The sequence below is a fragment of the Corvus hawaiiensis genome, chromosome 3 (genome assembly GCF_020740725.1).
Source record: "Corvus hawaiiensis isolate bCorHaw1 chromosome 3, bCorHaw1.pri.cur, whole genome shotgun sequence".
Lineage (NCBI taxonomy): Eukaryota > Metazoa > Chordata > Aves > Passeriformes > Corvidae > Corvus > Corvus hawaiiensis.
In genome coordinates this window covers 82188308-82207141 of record NC_063215.1, presented here as the reverse complement: position 1 = coordinate 82207141, position 18834 = coordinate 82188308, and the positions used below count along the sequence as shown (strand labels likewise).

General features: G+C 37.3%; 1 protein-coding gene across 3 annotated transcripts in view; it reads left to right on the top strand.

The window, feature by feature from the left end:
- Positions 1 to 18834, top strand: part of CRIM1 (cysteine rich transmembrane BMP regulator 1) — a 173729-nt gene that overhangs the window by 44310 nt on the left and 110585 nt on the right. For 2 of the 3 annotated variants that reach the window (XM_048296632.1, XM_048296631.1), the window contains exon 2: positions 11660 to 11760. The exons of the other annotated variant lie outside the window; for it this stretch is intronic. In XM_048296632.1, the coding sequence (XP_048152589.1) occupies positions 11712 to 11760 (49 nt within the window). In that variant the 5' untranslated portion in view covers positions 11660 to 11711. The remainder of the gene's footprint in view (positions 1 to 11659; positions 11761 to 18834) is intronic. 3 annotated transcript variants of the gene reach the window in all.

The window sequence follows — 18834 nt, the reverse complement described above, 5'->3', positions numbered from 1 at the left end:
AAGCAAGAGAGAGATGTTGTGCCTGGGTGTGTGGCTAATAAACACTGCAGGGCAGAACAGCACTTCCCACAGTCAGTTGCTAAGCAAAACGTTCAGACTAGTTTTTGTGAGGCTTCCCCCGTGGAGATTTACCACCTTGTGTGTACACTTGAGGGAAGAATTCTGTGCTTTGTAGCTCTTCTTCCCTTTGATTTTTTGCATTGACTTGGTGATCTATATAGTGTCCTCATTGTTTTAATTGGCTATAATTTACTGCAAAAATTTTTCATACTTGCTTTATTAAGTAGGTGATGGGAACTGTATAGGTGGTTCATGAGTCATAGAATATTAAGCAAAATAGGAAGGAAGGGTGGCAATAACAGTGAGTTTGTTTTTAAAATGTTGACAATTATTCACTTTGCTTTTGAGGAATATTGAGTAATTAACACTTGCTTAACACAGACTTTTTAATATAAAAAAGCAGGACTTCAGTTGCACCAGAAGCTGAAGAGAGCAGCATAAGTATAATGGAGGGCAATGCTAAATGCTAGAATGTTGAATACTGGAGTACCTGTATATTGGGGTACTGTGTCATGTTAAAAGAGTAGATTTTTGTATTGCAGTCAGTTCTGCAAGTGGTAGTGTATGTATTAATACTTCCACATGATTATGAGTTGTGCAAGAAGTAAAGTATATTATGTATGTCCAGAGAGTTTCTGTCCATGCTGCTTATATTTTGGAGGGAGGCAAAAGAGAAAGAAATTTGAAATAATTGTGTAGGGGGAGGGGAGACTGAAAACTGATCATTTAATGAACAGTGTAATGACTGAAAGTCTGTTGGGATACAGCTGAAAGGGCATACTGTAATTAGGTCATTTGATGACCTGTTTAAGTAGCCATTGCATATTGGAATAAAAGATCTTCTCCGAAGCTCTGCTGAGAGTCAAGGTTTTCATCTTCCTTCCTTCCCTAGCTTTTCCTCTTTCCAAATATATATGGACGGCATCTATTCATATTGAGATTTCACAAATAGGTATTTTAGGTCTGATAAATCATAATTTTTACTTCATGTATCTCCTACTTTTTATAAAATCAGTCTCTTGTAGTAATCTCTGCACAGAGGTGTAAATGCATATTTTTGCAATTTCAGAGCTCCCTGTTTTAAAACAAGCATGTTTCAATGTAGGTATCAGTCATATTTTTAGGACGTGAAAGAACAATTTATGCCATTTAAAACTTTCTGACTTGGACTGTAACATAGTGAGATCTAGCAGTAGCTTACAGGAAAGTAACGTTCTGGAAACTGCATCATTCAAGGAAATTTGGCACTTTGTTTTTACAATGGCCTTAACAGTTAGTTTTTCATGCAATTGCATTGCTCCTTAATTATAAATTCCTACTTCTGTGGTTTCTTAAGAGGAGCTCTTGAGATTTTAATTGGTAGTTCATCATAAAATCATACTTCAGTTCTCAGTTTCTAAATTTTTGGAAGAATATTTATGAATGGAAGGAGAAATATTTTCAGCACCAAGTGGAACATTTTTGAGAAGACAAGCCAAGACACAATGGAGAAAATGCTTAGTACTAATGTTAAGGATTAAGTTGCTAATCATGTCAGGCTTCACCTTGTGCTGCAGTACAAATATGGAGAGTATAGTGCTGCCTGTAACAGGTTGAACTCTGAAATAGTAGAAATTAATGAAACCCAGGCACCTGTTTCTTGGATATTACTCTAAAAGAAGGGGAGCTCTTATATTTGGAGTAGCAGGTCCAGTAGGGTTACTAATTATGCCTCATCTCCTACATAATTTTAGTTGATAGAGTTCAGCATACTTTCAGGTTACAGCATTTTCCAACACCAGATTCTTGTATCTTAAGCCGGAAGATACCATCTAATCTGACCTCCAGTTTAAAATGACAACTGTAATTTTAGCCAGTGAAACTTAATTGAAGAGATTAATAGCAAGATTATTCATATGCAGTAACGAGTGGAAATACTCAAATGCAGTACACACCATAAACCATAGAACTCTTTCTTATTCTTTCCCAAAAAACCTTTAAATTGAAATTCAGGCCTTCCTTACTTTAAGATGAAAATGAGCATTCAGGCTAGTTGTTTTCAGATTATATAATAAAAGCAAGGCTGCTGGATAAAAAATTACGTGTATGCAATGTCAAAACTTAACCTCTGAATAATTTTAACATTTTGGAAAGAAAAGCAAAGATTCTTTTTCTGCTTGCTGTAATGGATTTTCTGATTTGGATGCTTTGAGGTGGAACTGTCCTGTACCATGCTTACAGTAAGTCTTCCAAAATGCTAAATTTTCGCTTTAAAAATAGATTATGTAAGAGTACAAAATATTGAGTCAAACTGCATACCACAAGAACTCATGTCTGCTTGGCAAAATGTTAACATTAATGGTTTAGAATCAGAACTATCTATTCTGTCTTGCAGAGTTTTGCTTTCCAACCAGGCAGTTTTCACAGGCTTCCTGCTTCATGGTAAGCCTTTCCAAATCCCCACCTAGACCTTGAGAAGATCCTGCTGTCTTTTTCACGTCTGTGACTGGTTTGTTCACCTGTTGTGTGCCTTCTCAGGGATCTCCTGTGCCCTGGGATCCTGGGCTTGCTGTATCTCTGCCTGTCTGCTGTCTTATCCTGAGACTGTGGCAGCTTCCCCTGGCTGGGTGTGGTTAGCTGCCTCCAGGGGAAGGGACACTTTCTGTCTTTCATAAGATCTCACCTGAAAGAGTTCAACACACTGAACAAAGCAAACATGCAACCTTCTTCATGGCTCTTCACCAAATGCTGAGTGCTTGTTTAATTGAAGAATAACACACTCAGCACTGAGTACTACAAGTGTGCCCCTGAGTGAGCAGAGCACTGCCCTGGGGATACCCCTGCACATTCTGAGATACCTGACTTCAATACAGGAAGAGCATAGCTGTCTTAATGAGCATTTGACAGGTTAATCTGTGGTCTGTTGTCTCTGCTTTCTGATGTGTCTGTGTAGGAACCTGGCAGAGTTCCCCAGTGACTGCAGGCTGCCTTGTTTTGCTTCAGTGGCCCCACAGCACTGCAGCTTATGGTTCACCACAGGGTAGTTGCTTTGTGGTGAACCTTAGGAAGTCTGGCTTGAGACCATTGCCAGCTGCTGTTCCCGATGCTGGTACAGCTCCAGAGGCAGGAGAAAGGCAGTGCTAATGCAGGGTTCTACAAGTAGTAAGGCCAAGGACATGACATAAATCTAACAATCAGTTATCTGAAATAAACTGCATCTTTTTCGATTGCGATTTTTCACTAAGGCTTTGTAATAATAACCCATTCCCAAATGATGTATTTCTGAAGGACATTTTACTTCCACAAGGAATTAACGTCTTTGGCCAAAGCTTGAACTTTCCCTGTGATTATTAAATATGAGATGAACTCCCTAGCAGTCTCTCCTATACCAAGGACTTCAGTTCTTTTTTTGAGGCATAGTCAACCATTCTGATCTCCTGCCCTGTCATCACCAGCTGGTCTGGGTTGAAAGCTTAATTTTACTGAAATTTAGCCAATGTATCTAGACAGGAATCTTGAATTACAGAAGATAACAATTCTAATATTACATCATCAGCATAGTCTTGTGCTGTAGTCATATGCTCATGAATACTTCTTTCACTTTGTTTTACCTACAGTATGTATTAAAAATTGATATTTATTTGTTGTTTTGAGTTGTTGTAATCAAGTATAGCAGTTAAATAGCTTGATCAATGTGGCTAGTGATATAGACGGGCTGCATATGATCATGTGTTTTGAGGTGGTGTTGCTTTTTTTATTTTTTAAAGGACATTGCCATAATATAAGCCTGGATGACCATCTCACATTAAGGGTTATACAGATTAAAAATAAAAATCTTTTTCTGTTCAACTTACACATAAAGTAAGCGAAGGATACCAACAAATGTTTAACTGCAAAGAGTCAGAAAATCTGGTTAGCATGGAGGCTAGCATTGGAAATGTAGCAGTGTCAAGATTTGTATTTGGTATCTTATCAAGAGCTTAATAAGGATCTAGGGATAATGATATTGTGGGACAGTCTAGTAATCTGAGGGTGACAGCTGCACTTTTTGTGAGAGTGACCATTTGTCCTTCAGCCTCGCTATTTAACTGTCAACTTTCCTTTTTCTGTTTTTTCTTAGGCTATGGTTACAGTGAGGCAGGAGTAATATATCTGAATAATTACACTACTTGAATATTCATTACTTGGTTATTAAGCAGTGAACAAATACAGATAATTTTAAAATATATGCTTTTGCATGGCAGTGAGACAAACCTTGCCTTAGGTATTGGTGTTAGATGTGCATTCTGCTTGTTTTCCCTTTGACTTGCTCTTACAGCTCTTTTTTTTAATCAGTTCAAGAACCTTACTAATGATAACTAGCTTGTGCTCTTAGGAAAAGGTACCTAGATGTGTTTGTAACTTTTTTAGAATTGGAAAAGTTCGTTCTACCTTGTAAAACAACTTCAGTGTGTTTAATGTATAAAGAAAAGTGTTATGGTTATTTTTATTACAATTCTGTAACAGCAGAAGAGATCCCGTTGAATGGGCTGGGTACATGGATTTTAAAGATGAAGGTGTAAAAGATCTAGAACCTGCAAGCTAAAACTTAGAAAAAAAAAATTTCATTATTGTTAAGGCTGGTTAAGCTTTAAATTATTATTTTTCCTATCACTTGCAGTTTTAAAGCCAAGCTCTGGGTATCTTACTAAAAAGAGTCATGAGCTTAATTAGAGACAGCAGCTGCTTTTTTGTTTGTTTGTTTTGGTGGGGTGCTATGTGAGTGTTAGAGAAGTCAATGTATATAATACTGATTCTTCCAATTGATATTAAAATAGTTTGGGGATGCATATGTATGAATGATAACAAAATTTATTTGAATGGAGTGTAAAGCAAGGGAGTAATGTATATGGTCTACACTGGTAAAGAAAAAGTCATCTGTACTAGTCAACATGGATTCACCATGGTGAAGTCATTCTTGACCAACTCAACAACCTTCCATAATGATATGACTGGCTTGGTAGATGAGGGGAGAACAGTGGACAGTTGCCTACCTTGGCTTCAGTAGGGCTTTTGGCACTGCCTCCTCATAGAGAAGCTGATGAGGTATGGGTTGGGTGAACAGACCATGCGGTAAAAACTGGCTGAATGGACAGGTGCACAGTGTGGTGGTCAGTAGTTCAAAGCCTAGTTAGAGTCTGGCAGCTAGTGGTGTACCCAGGAGTGAGTACTGGAACCAGTCCTGTTGAACATCTTCGTTAATGATTTGAATGATGGGGCAAATTCGTTGATGATGTAGAACTGGATGAATTGCCTGGTATGCCAGAGGATCATGCTGCCATCCATAAGGAACCCAGCAGCCTGGAGAAATGGGCTGGAGGAGCCTCATGAAGATCAACAAGAAAAAGTGTCAAGTCCTGCATCTGGAGAGGAAAAACCCCAGACACCACCAGTATATGCTGGGGGCTGCCCAGCTGGAAAGCAGTTTGGCAGAGGGGGCTCTGGCTGTCCTGGTGAGCATGGACCAGCTCTGTGCCCTTGCAGCAAAGAAGGCTGATGGGGCTGCATCAAAGTGTTGCCATCAGGTGCAGGGAGGTGATCCTTTCCCATTACTCAAGCCTGATGAGGCCATACCTGGAGTACTGTGTCCAGGTCTGGGCTTTCCAAGAGAGATTTCTGACCATAGCAGAGAATGTCCATCAAAGAGGACAAAGATGATTAGTGACTGGAGCATGTCTCCCATGATGAAAGGCTTGAGAGAGCTGGTGGGAGTGTTCTGCTTGTCAAAGAGGAGGCTTGGGGGTGGTCTCTACAATGTATATAATTACCTGAAGGGGTGGTATACAGTAGACAGAGACAGGCTCTTTCCAGTGGTGCCCAGTGACAGGACCAGAGGCAATGGTCACACACTGAAACACAGGAGGTTCCCCTCTGAACATCAGGAAACGCTTTTTCACTGTGAGGGTGACCAAGTGCTGGCACAGGTTTAACCAGAGTCTTTATCTTTAGAGACACTCAGAAGCCATCTGGATGTGATCCTGGGCAGATCACTCAGTATGGCCCTGCTTGAGTAGGGAGGTTGAACCAGGTGACCTCTGGAGGTCCTGTCCTGCTTGAACTATTCTGTGATATGTGAACTAGGATGCTGCAATTACATAAAAACTTTTTTATTTAAATAAAAATGGACTGTTTAGAATAGTATTTAACTGCCACAATTTGTAATGTGATTTTTATTTGAAGTTTTTCACCAAATTGAAGAGCTTTTTATTATATGTATGGAATAATTAAGCAAGACTCTGGGACTTGAACTTCAGGTTTGAAATTTGGACCTTGTGTATTTTGTCTTCCTGATTTAAATAAAATAATAAAATTGACTTCGTTCTATGGAGGGAAAAAAAAGAATTTGCCTTGTTAAAAATAAAAAGGCTACTTGAAAGGGCTTTTATGCTCTCTTCCACACAACTGTGAACTTCAGTAGGTGTTCAAGGAAGAGGATGAGTAATATATCTATTGTTTGGCTGAAAAAGATGCAGTGTTTACTGCAGGTGAAAATTTTCCAGGGTAGGCATGTAAGACAGGAAAGCACTGGCTGGATCATACTGTTCTTTCCTTTGAACATAAGGACTAATCATTGTTGTCAGTGCAACTTTTAAAATACAGCCTTAAGGGTTTTGCTGCTTTGAAACAGTTGTAGAGCAGTAGAAATAACATCCAATTCAGAAATTGTGATAATTGTGACTTAAATATTTGAATTTATTCTTCTGTATTCTTAGTATGCTTCCATCTTAGTATCTTCAAACTGCAAGCCTTGTATTATGTAAAAATATTAAAGCTGCATTCTGCAATAAATGATTGCTTTAATAGTTGTGTTACAATGCCAAAGTATTGCAAGAAAGTGACCATTTTCAAAAATAACTTTCATATATTTTTTGAAAGGTTATTTCAATCCCTTGCCCTAAAAGCTTGGATGAAGAACATGTAATTATTTAGAGTGTGACTTGGTTTTCATACTATTACCATTCACATTTGGAAGAAAATTGACTCTTGGTAGTGTGTCTCACCTCGTATACAACATCCAAATTTTAGTTTCATAGTTAAATTGAGATATTCTTGTCTTGTTTCAGAACTGTAGAAGAAGTAACTATGAAGTCATGAGAAATCCAATCTTTAAAACAAAATATTTGAAAATACAGATGAACATTTTCTCTGCATGTATCTTTTGAGGGAGGAAAAAGTCCAACAAATGTTGACATCCGAAATTAATTTTTCCAAGAAAGTTTGTTGCAAGTAAATATGGACTAATGGCAAGAGCTTTTTTGTTGTTCTGCTTTTGGGGTTTTGCACCTTTCTCCCTGCTGCTTTTCATGAGTGTCCTGCTTTGCCTCAGCAATCTTTTGGTGTTTTTCTGGTTCACCAAAAGTACTACAGAGTTTAGCATTTTAACAGGGTCAAAATCCTGTCTTGCACAGTAGACAAAACCTTAATTTTATGTTATTACAATGATAGCAACTTTAAATTCAAAAATATGGAAGATACTGCAGTTTTTTAGACTGCTCTATACGTCCTCATTAAGTGCTTAATTTATGGAGCTAATTTAAAGCTAAGAAAATATTGTAAAACTACTGTATTTTTATTTTTCAAAATGCTTTTCATGTCATGCTGACTTGTTCCAACAAGAGAACTTCAGCAGGAAGAAAATAATGTTTTATCGTGTGAGAAGTGTCCTAGACATCTTGTTTCTGAACTTTCATCTCTAAAGCCTCATTGAGGAAGGTGTGAAAATCAAGTTGTACTTGCTCACTTTTATCATGTGCTGCTTGCAGTATACCCTTAAAGGATGTCCTGAAGTGGTCATCTGCCACTATTACAATATTTGGAGGTTGACAAAACTTCTTCACTTCATGAGGGCACTTGAACTTACTTCTGTGCCTGAAGTAAAAGGCCTTCAAAAAGCAGCCCTGTAGAAGAGCCATAAAGAGTTTAAAGTTGTCCCTTCAACTAGCAGTTGCAGCAGTTTAAACTACCTGATGATTAATGGTGGGTGCTTCCAACATGGAGAGTTTCTATCCTCTGCTGGCTGAACAGCTTCTTTCAGCCCTCTTCCAGTTGTCTGCCTCTTCTGACTCCTCCTCCAAGGTCTCTTCTGCAGTGCATCTCTTACCTTCTCCCACATGCTTCTGTACATGGAACAAAGTTCATAAATAAAAACCATAATTATATCTTTTCTCTCTATTTCTAGCTTACTTCAGACAGTCTCTTTCACAGCAGAGTATGGTGTCTAGCAGCACTGCAGCATCTCTTTTAGCCTTGGTATGGTTATTAGCATACAAACATAAGTTTAGTATAAAAACTACTCACGATACTAAAAACATGAAAAACCAGTTAAACTGTTCCTTTCTAGAGTGCATCATAATCTATTTTACTATGTCTCTATTCACAGAAAAGCCCAGAAAGCCTATACACTGTAAAATAGAGTGGCACATATGTTCTTTCAAAGAGTTGAAGATTTTACTGGGCTGTTTGGATTAGGGTAGTTTCTGATAGGTGTAATTGTGATACATTCTGCACTTTTTTTAGTGTGTCAAAAGTATGGATTTGTTGCACTGTGGTTAACAGGGAAACTGGGGCAGATGATCCCGGTCACCAAAGGTCTGAAATGCCTTCGCAGACATCCAGACTTGTCCATAGTGTTATGTCAGGATGGGGAGGTCGGGTTCATAGTTCAGACACTTCAGCTGCATGTCTCAAGCTGAGCATGCCTAGGTGATACAAAGCTCCTCATCATTGTTCGAAAAGCATATGCCGTGTTTTATGTTTTTCTGCCTCTTTTTGCATCTTTCATGGCACCTGCACTAGGCAAAGAAAGATGCATGCATGGTATGCAATTAACAGCTAAACATATGGTGATTGCCAACTATTCTAGAAGGCAAAAGAGTACTGAATTAAAAAAAAAAAAAAAACGAGACCAACAAGAAACAAACAAAAAATCCCCCAAAACTCCCTGCCTACCCCATCCCTCAAAAAAACCAACCCAAACCCAACGACAAAGAAACCACCTTTTCCCTTTTTCTGTGGATAAGGTTTTTTCTCAGGTTGCTAGATAGTGGCAGTAATCAGATACTGGCTTTATTCCTTCTTATCCTTACCTGTTAAGAGTTTATTTTCCTGTATTTCAAACTCTGTCCTTATTTGACTGGATTTAGCAACCAGTTTAAAACTTCTCAGGTAGAGGTGCTAGCAGATTGCGTAAGCTTGAGAAACTCAAATTAAAAAGGATTAACTTGCTTTTAGCACTGGCAAGAAATGCCAGCATTGCTTCTCTTCTCTCATTTTCTTGAAGAAATCCAAGCTGGCATTGCTGAAATGTGATGTTTTTTCTCCTTAATAGAAGATACTGGTGCTGAAATACAAGGAGTTCTGGGTTAAAGGGCTAAGTTTGCCAGTTAGAAGCAACCAAAATATGATAAATACAATTTCAATGGCAAATGATAAAATGTGTTAGTTACAATTTCTAATGATTAAGTGTAATCTAAACCAGAGACTTTTAATGTGACCTTATTTTGTTGTTTTGCAGGGTTTTTTTTTTCCTCTATATAGTTTTTCAACATAATGTGCTTTTTATTTTAAAACTTTGAGCAATATCTATGGCACTTGTGGTTTGGTTTCAAAGAAAACCAGACATGCATCTGAAATGTGTTTGAAATCAGGAGTTGAAGGGCAGTGTGTTGAATGGGCAAAAAGAAATATTAAAAATCTTTTATCTTGACATTTCCAAAAAGTGATCAGTTTCCATTTGCAAAAGAAAGTAACTGCTGTGGACTATCCAGACCTGAAGAAAAGGTCGGGAGTCTGATAGGCAAGTGTGTAAAGTATTGCATTGGTCTCTTGAGAACATGAGGCACATATTTACCACTGTTCCCAGTGTTATATATGGGGCAGACCTCTGCAGATGAAAGTGCAGGATTAATGCAGCAAGTAGACAAAATAAAAGGAAATTAGCAAAAATCAAGTAAATTGGAGAAAAAATATTTCTTAACAGGGGTCAGTGCTAAATCAAACCTGATAAATTGCAGTGAAGAAAAGCTAACTTTTGCTCAGAAGTAATATATATTTATATATATAAAGTAAAATTACTCAGGCTATTACTCAGGGTAGGAGAGGCAGATGAACCTTCTTGTCCAGAAAGGCTGAAATGAGCTTTTCGAAACGAGAGCTTAATCCAAGGTGCTTGTTGCTCTTGACAATCTGTTTCACGTTCACCTTTTCTGATGACAATATGTGCAGATCTCAAGTGGAGTATACCAAGACACTTGAGAAACACTCCAGACAGAGTGCTGCAAGCCCAGCTGCTTGCAGATGTACCAGGGATCCTGCCTTGCAGAGGAAATTGCCGCTTCCAGAGGGCAGTTGTTCTTCTGCAATAGGTTAGACATTGCACAGTTACAAATGCCTTCATTCTACCTCCTGTTTCTCTTGTATTTTACAATTGCCTGTTTGTTGGATCTGAGAGATAATTAAGTAACTTAAAAGATTAATTGGTTTCATAACTGAATTTGCATTCCAGGGATTCTGGAATTGCAGGAAGCTATTCATGCAAAAAATGCCTTTGTGTTAGTTCTAAATAGCTCTATAAATGTGAGACCAATAGGTTTTATGACTGTGGCTTTTAAACAAATAACTCATCTGTCTTCAACATGATTAATCATTTTAAACATTTAGGGTGAGATTGATTGTCAAAGGTGATTAAGATGTTTTTATCTAATATTTTTTCAGTACAGGATTTAGAATTTAATTAATAAGATGTTGCTAGCCAGCTGTCTTTTACATGGAAGAAAATATTCTCTTTGTATACTTGTTTAATTAACAGTAGTTATAGGTAATAGATCCATCGAAGGCTTACATTGTAGCACAGACAGAAAAGATTAGCAGTTGAGTTTGTAATTTTTTTGTGTTTAAACCAAATGGTATGAACAAACTCATAAGTTCCTTGTCATAGAGCTTAGATGGGCAATTTCATCTGTTTTTTTATTAATATTGATAGATCTCAAGGCCCAGACTGGGATACTGTGCTGTAAGGGATGTCACTTTGTGGTGCAGTGTAATCATCTATAATTTTCTTCTGATGTAACAAGGATTTGGAAATTGAGGAGGAGAAATATTTATATAAACAAATACCACTTGCCTTTCCCCTAAGTCCCAGTTTTTTCCAGATACAGCATGTGTGCTTTTATTTTGGTTTTGTCCTAGATGACAATAAGTAATTACAAAGACATCATTGCTTTGCTATAGATTAACGTGGGTCTGGAAATGTTAGTACATGGAATACTGATTTAATTTATTGGATGCAGGTTTCTCATAGTTTCTTCTACTTAGCTTGTATCTTTTGTTCATGAAGTTAGTTTCTATGTAAACTGAATTTCTCATATAGCTGTTTATAATGAGAATGTTTACAGGAATTTCTTTGGGATAAAATCTTCCATTTTATTAAAAACACTCTAGACAACTGTTGCTAAGCTGGGATCTATGATATGATTTCCTTTCAAGTTTCAAATATATTTCCTTAGAATTTTGAATCCTGTGAGCTTCACCTATCTCATCTTCCTTAAATTCAGTTTTACATTTTGTTCCATTTTGTTTGTAGGTGCTCTCCCCACTTTCCTGGTTGCACAGTGGGACTTTTCTCACTGCTGCTGATGCCCAGATGGTCTCCTTGCGGGAGGAGCAGCCTCAGCCGTTCTGTGGGTGAGTAGAGGCCATTGGGATGGAGGCCTGGACAGTAGCACCTCTCCTCCTACTTGCTCCTCTTCTTCCCAGGCAGCCTGTAAATTCCCCTCAAACTCTACCTATTTGTCATGCAGCATTTGCATTTCCCTCCAGTTTACAGGCATGGTGGAAGTCTTTTGACAGAAGTTTTTATCTAGAGACAAACTCTTAATAGCCTCCCAGTTATGTGGCAGCTCCTCGTTAGTCTGCTCACTGCAGTGAGAAAGAAGCATTCATTCCCATGGGCCTCTCAGTGTCTGTCATTCCTTCCATCAGAAATCTTGGTCTTTTAGAAAGCTGAAAGACACCAAGTGTTACAGGTCATGGCTTGAATGTGTTCTGGTGCTTCCTCTGTTTCTTCTTTATCGATCTGTAACTGACGAAATCCGGAGTCCTGTTTTGTTGGTAGGAGTTGGTAGAGAGGTGCAGGACTGCTAGTTACCAATGGGTGTGGAAAGAACTAACAAAATCTCATAGGTTTTTTTTTTGTTTGGTTTGTTTTTTTTTTACAGTAGGGCTCCTGGAACCTGTATGTTTTTGGAGGTGCCTAGCTAAAAGAAGATCATAGGTTGAAAATGATATACTCAGTTCTGTTTCTTTTTAAAGATCAATTTCTTATCTTTTGTCTGAAGTAATTCAACAAGATACTTAATCACTGATCATGGAGCTTTTCATGTCGGTTGGAAGTGGTGCTTTGAAATGGTGCTTGATTCAACAAGTTAGACAAGCTTTTTCAAACTATCAAGTTTTTGCTTTCCTTAAGTGGTGGGATTAAGTCACCTTCATGCTGAGCATTACTTTGTTAGCTAGTAGCTCCATTTAGGATTTGCATAATGTTGTCTTTAAAATAAACCAGTGTAGTTCAAAAGCTATATAATAGCTGTTACTGCTAAATGAGCATCTGAGAGGTTCATATACTCAAGATTTAGTGATGATAATCTGTTAAACTGTTTAGTAAGTGGGTGCTTCAGTTTGTGGACCAGCACTAGATAATAACGTGGCAACTGCAAAGCTGCCTAAATGAGAGTCTAAAGAAGATAGTGGTAAAAGGACCATTGCCATTCCTTAGCATCTTCCATTACTTGAAATAAACACCTCACATCTACAAAAAAAAATGTGTGAGCAAGCAAAGTAGAATAAGAGGAGACTTCTGAAGTAAATGTACTTTGAGCTGGAGATGGCTTTCATGGTACCTCATAAGTATTTTGTTTTACCTTATACAAAGATTATTTCATCTTGTTAAGACTAGATCATTTATTAGAATCTCTGTTCATTTGCCTAATTAAATAGTACTCAAATTTAAGCATTCAACATTTGTGTCGAGTAGTATTTTATACAATTCCATACAAGGCTGTGGTCAATTAAAGTAGACTTAGTGAATCCTTATTCAGGGCAATGTAAGAAAAGTTAAATTCAGATTAAAAACTAATGTATTGTTTACAAAATTAGATTAACTTTACTCAAGTTAATTTGGAGCTTTTCTCATTTCAAGTCGTAGTTGATATGAAAACTTTGAAGAAATGTTGTCCTCAGTTTCTTGAAACTTTTTATGGCCAATGTTTCTGTACTGCTGGCTGGATCTTGACTGCACATTACTTCTTGTTATCCTTTACTTTTTCTCTGTACTTTATTTTGATAGGAAAAATCCTTACCAAGAAATATTATCATTTAACATGTACTGTCCAGTGTTAAGTAATGAATTGCTGCTGTTGTATTAATATGTTAGAAAATACAGAAGGTTAAAAAACCCCCAGCTACTAGTATCGTCTAGGGTGGTAAATCCTAGCAGCTACTATTTGGAGATGCTTGTGTCTTGCTCTTTTAATGAGTTCTGCAGACAGCTGTAGCACTGTTGTATGAGTTAAATGATGAGCGGTGGTGGTGTTATAATTGTAGTCTGAGTGGCTAAGTGGTGACTTGCATTGTTACATTTTTATGCTTGTTTTTATATGCCTTGATCAAAAAAGTCACTTAATACAAGTTAGAGACTAAGCATTATCTGTACTCAAATTACTATTATATCATAGTTTTTGTCTTTTTGGTTGATATTACTACTGATTCTGGCTAATTGAATTGTATTTTACATATATGTAAGATTTGGGGAGGGGTGGGGTACTCTTATTTATTAAAACTGACATGGCCAATGCACAAATACCACATCCACATAGTGAATGTAGGTATTTGGTGTCTGTGAAAGGAATCGTCTCTGTGTTAAGTGTCTGATGCAAAGATTTTTAGAATTCCATTGCACAATTATGTTCCTTTACTCTGTGTGGAAAGATCTTTGCAGTATGAAGCTACATACTACACATTTGATACAAATGTATCTTGAAAACGTTTTTCATTTTTAGAATGAAGACTGAAGGTGGTATGAAAATTGTCTTTGATATATTTTTATTCGTGCCATAAAAAACTGATCAGACAGGGAAATGGTAGGTGTGTGCTTCGGTTTATCTGCAGTGTTTGACCTCTCAGTGAGCAACAGGAGTGATTTCTGTTGCAGGGAAGCTGATAGTGGGCAGGTGGCCAAAGCTGCTTTGGCTTACTGAGACACAACTGAGGAGCAGGATGCTGACCAAGTCCAGCTCAGGATTGTTTTGGGATGTAAGTGAGCAAGCAGCCCTGCCAGGTTTCCCTCTGTTTCGAGTGAAGCCATGGTGCCAGCTGCCTGCAGCAGCAGTGTGGGCGGTCAGACGCCTTCCCTGGCACTGCCTTCAGGTAGAGATCTGAACTGTGGTGTTAATCCTCTTCTGTTTACTCTGCCTCGCACTAAGGGAGAATTTTCGTGTTTACTACGTCACTGAATAAAAGCCATTTACACAGTATGATATTCCTTCTCAACTTTATCACTTCTTCCACTCCTTTAAACTTCTCCTAAACTAGGTTTTTGTACATTTGATGGTAAATTTTCTTGGTAGCACGAGACCTTTTTTTGAGATTGATTCAACCTTCAGGCAGAATTGTGTCAGTCTCTTCAGCTGCCCAGCTGTCTGATACTCTAGTCATCTCTGCGTATTTCATATTACTATCGTCATTAAAAATTGCAGTAGAAGTTAATTTGAATTTTTTTTCTCCTACATATGCTTTTATGGACAAAGTGGATGAGTTCATTGCTTGTTTGGTTCTGGCAGTAACATTTAATGGAGAAAGCATATTCTTGGAGCAGGCATGCAAAATGCATCTGAGGGTTGCTTGGGGGGCGAAGGAGGCTTTGACCTGCTTGCAGGTTTGTTTTAATGTGTTCTCAATTCATGGCTTCCAGCGTGTTTCTGAGCACCACACTCTGTGGCAGGCTGATCAAAACATCAACCTTTTCTCCATTAGTTGCATCTTTTATTTCTTAGCTTCATGCGGCTTCTGTGGTGCTGACAGTCCCGTCAGGAGGCCAAGCCAGGGAGGTTTGCATAAGGAATGCCTGCGGTCGATGCCAATGATTCTTGCTATGCAGCTTTGCCTGTTTGAAGATCAGGATTATTCTCAGTCTGTGCTGTGTTCTGTGGTTGTGTTGTTCCTCATGATCTATCGAACCTAATTAACTCTTCCCAAATTTGTTGTAGCCCTGAGTAACTCTTCTGTCTCCAGACAAACCAAGTGTTTCTTGTTTACTTTTAGCCATTTCAGTGGTGCTGCCTGAGGGAGGAGTTCTTGGCTACCTCTGTAGGCCCAGTGCAATACAGTATTTTTGAATACAGTAGAGCTTTTTTGATTGATCTTGATACATATTTCTTTCTCATCCACATTTGTGGTGATGCAGAGAAATTAGAATATGACTGAAGAGATTTGAATACTCTAGAAATACCTTTTTCAAAGAGACAGTAGCATGGTTTTTCTTCTAGCTATTTTTTTTCCCAGTGATCTTTATGCTTCTGATTTACAGTTAACACTAATAGGACAAAAGTCCACTAATACATTTTGTAACTGTTCTCAGTAGTAGAAGATATATGAATAATATTGTAGCAAATTCAATGATGATTTTAATGAGTGGGCATTCCATAATGACATAATGTTCTGGGTTTTTTAATACGTGTGTGTGTGTATACATATATAAAAAAACATAAACTAAACCTATAGACCCATCTGAATTTCATGATGTGATGCAGCACTGTTTCATAACCTATCTAAAGTACTCCATTGCTTCTGTATGATTTCAAAGAACAACTGCATGTATCTCCAGTGTCATGCATAGTTCAGCATGGTCAGAAATATCTGGGGCAAACCAGTATGCTGGTGAGAAAAATACACTGGTAATGATAATGGTACAGAGATGGTGTCTGATTTGTTTTCCCCAAAGTTTATCTAATGGTCTTAAACTAGTAATACAGGAATTGCTTTTTTGTTGTTGTTATTGTAATCAAACATGTTTAGCTTCCTTTATTGTAGAGTAATATTAAGGCAGACTTCTTTATATGTAATGAAGCTGCTATATGGTGAAGGAATTAGATAGCCAGGATATATATATTATAAGCCATGGGCAGTTCCAGTTGTCTGAACCTCTGTTTTTATAAACAGATTGACAATTTTATCCATTACCATTTGTCTCACAACAAGATTTAATAATTTCTTTGCTTTCTTCCCACCTTGTAATATAGAGTAGAATATTAAGTATTGTCTGTATGTAATACTTGTTTATAGTTTGAATTAGCAAAATTTTTTTCCAGATGACTGTTTGTATATTGCATGTACATTTGTACATGTGATTTCTTTTGCTGTTTAATTGTGAAGAGGTGTTGCTGGCTATGCATATGAATATTAAATAGATTTTTATCATTACTCAGAAAATTATTGGCAAAAATGTTTAAAGAGTAAACTAACTTTACAACACAGGAAAAATAATTCTAGGAAAAAATGAAAATCTGAAGTGAAATTAAAAAAAATATTTAATCTGAATAAGCTTTAGAAGTAGCATTTTTTTTCTCTTCTACTGTTTTGATTTGCTATTCCTAAAGAATGGGAAAAAATAAAGACTATCTTGCTTGAAATTCTTGTTATGAAAATTTCAGTTGTACTTGATACTAAGATGGTGACTTCTGGTATGAGCTTGGAAGCTTAATTCAAGTTGGCTGATTTGGTTGTTCCCATATGCATAGAAACTAGCACTGTGTCCATGGGAAGTTTATAGCCTCTCTTCCTGGACACAACAAAGAAATAGCATACATGTGGTGTAACATCCAGCCAATTATTTGAGGTCTGTATAGTCATTCTGTTGTTTGCTTGTTTAGTATTACAGAAGGTATTTCAATACCTTTTTCTTCTCTAATAAAAAACTTCTTTTTTACCGTCTGATATTAGGGAAAAGCCCTTCTTAGTTATCATTCTTGTCTCTGGTATTTTTCCTGTTTCAAAGAAACTGCTGTGCTTTAAACTTCATTGGATTATGCATTTTGCTTCTGTGTTCATACATGTGCGTAGTTGCTTCCATTATATCATGCCTGGTACAGTAACTAAACCCATAATGTAATGGGGAGGATGCATTTGGTCTTAAAGTAGTCTCTTTCTTTTTCAGTGCTACAAATTAGTTTTCTTGAGATCTGATGCAATTCTTTTGAAAGCTTCCTTTTTAATTTATACTTCTAAGGATCTCATGAGCACTGCTTCTCTATGTGTTTTCTTCTTACTACATTTATTCTTGAGTCAGCAGTAATGAGTCTTTTAACTCTGGCAGGTTTGGGCTGGAACCAACAAGAAACTACTTAAAAAAAATGAAAGGTAAAAAGGAATCCCAGCAGACAGCAAATGACACAATTCTTAGGGTTCGGTGCCAGCTAGGAGTGTAAACTTACAATGTTTTACTTGTTAGGGTGTGACTGTATGTGTTTAATCCTCTGTCATACGATCTCTGAGGGCTAGTTTGTGATGTAAAGTCCTTACAATTAACTTACTTTTACTCTTTAAGAGCAGTGTTTATTCCACCACTGATGGAATATTCTCAGGTGCAGTACGTAATCTTAACAACCTCGTTTTGTTTGTAATTGTTAAGGCTTTTTTTCCTGTCAATAAAAAGTTCATCAGGGTTTAATTCCACGTCATTCTGTGCTGTTCTGCGAAAATGTCTTTGTATGAAAACTGAGTTGACTTTCACTGTTACTTTGCTGATGTTCTGCTGACATTTTGAGGAGAGTAAATGTACAGTTGCAGGCTTGACTGGTTTCTCTTGAAGTTTGTTGCTGAACCACATGGCGATGATAAAGTACTTATTAAAAAGTGTAACATTTTAACACACTTGTATCAGAAAGCATGGTCCATATGTGTAAGCACAATGGATAGCTTTGCTAGTATGATACCAATGAAGTCAACACAACCAGCAGCAATTGACCTTGCCTAAATTTTGGTGGGTTAGGCCATTAGGGCACTGCTGTGGTTGTTTTTTGGTACAGCCGTGCTGTGTGTAACAAACACACACTGCAAGTACGCTGAGTGTTCAGTTCTCTGTATGTTAGTGAGTACATAAGGACCCTGTTTTATATCATGTTTCAGGTTCAAATTTAGTATTACTAGTTTCTCAGTTATATTGTGTCTAAAAGGTATTTAGACAATTATTGGGTTCTGTCTGTCTGTTCTTTGTCACATCTGCTTTCAAGCTAAGGATGAGTTCTAGTTTTCGTGCTTCAGCATGTATACCTTTAAACATAGGTTAAATGTACCGCTTAAAAATTTTAAGTGGGTGGATGAAGTGTGTTTCTACTGTTTGTTTTTTTGTGTGCATTGTATGGTACGGGACGAAAAGGCTATCAAACCTGCGCTGATCCTTGCTGTGCTCTTCTCTTGCATTATTGGTGGCATTTCCTATGTGAGAGGGGTAGGAAGGGGGAAAGTTACAACAAGTGTTGAGATAATTTAGCAATAAAAATATTTTTGTTGCTGAACTTTAAACATGTAAATTTAAGTGCTTTTTGCTACATCTGCTTCTGGATGATTTAAAACCAAAGTAAGGACAACAAAGTGCAATCCCAGAGCAAATAACCAATTTAGGTTTTGTTTTCTTTGAGGGTTTTGTATTAAGCACATTTTAATGTTTATAATTAAAAAAAAAAAAAACAAAACCAAACCAACCAA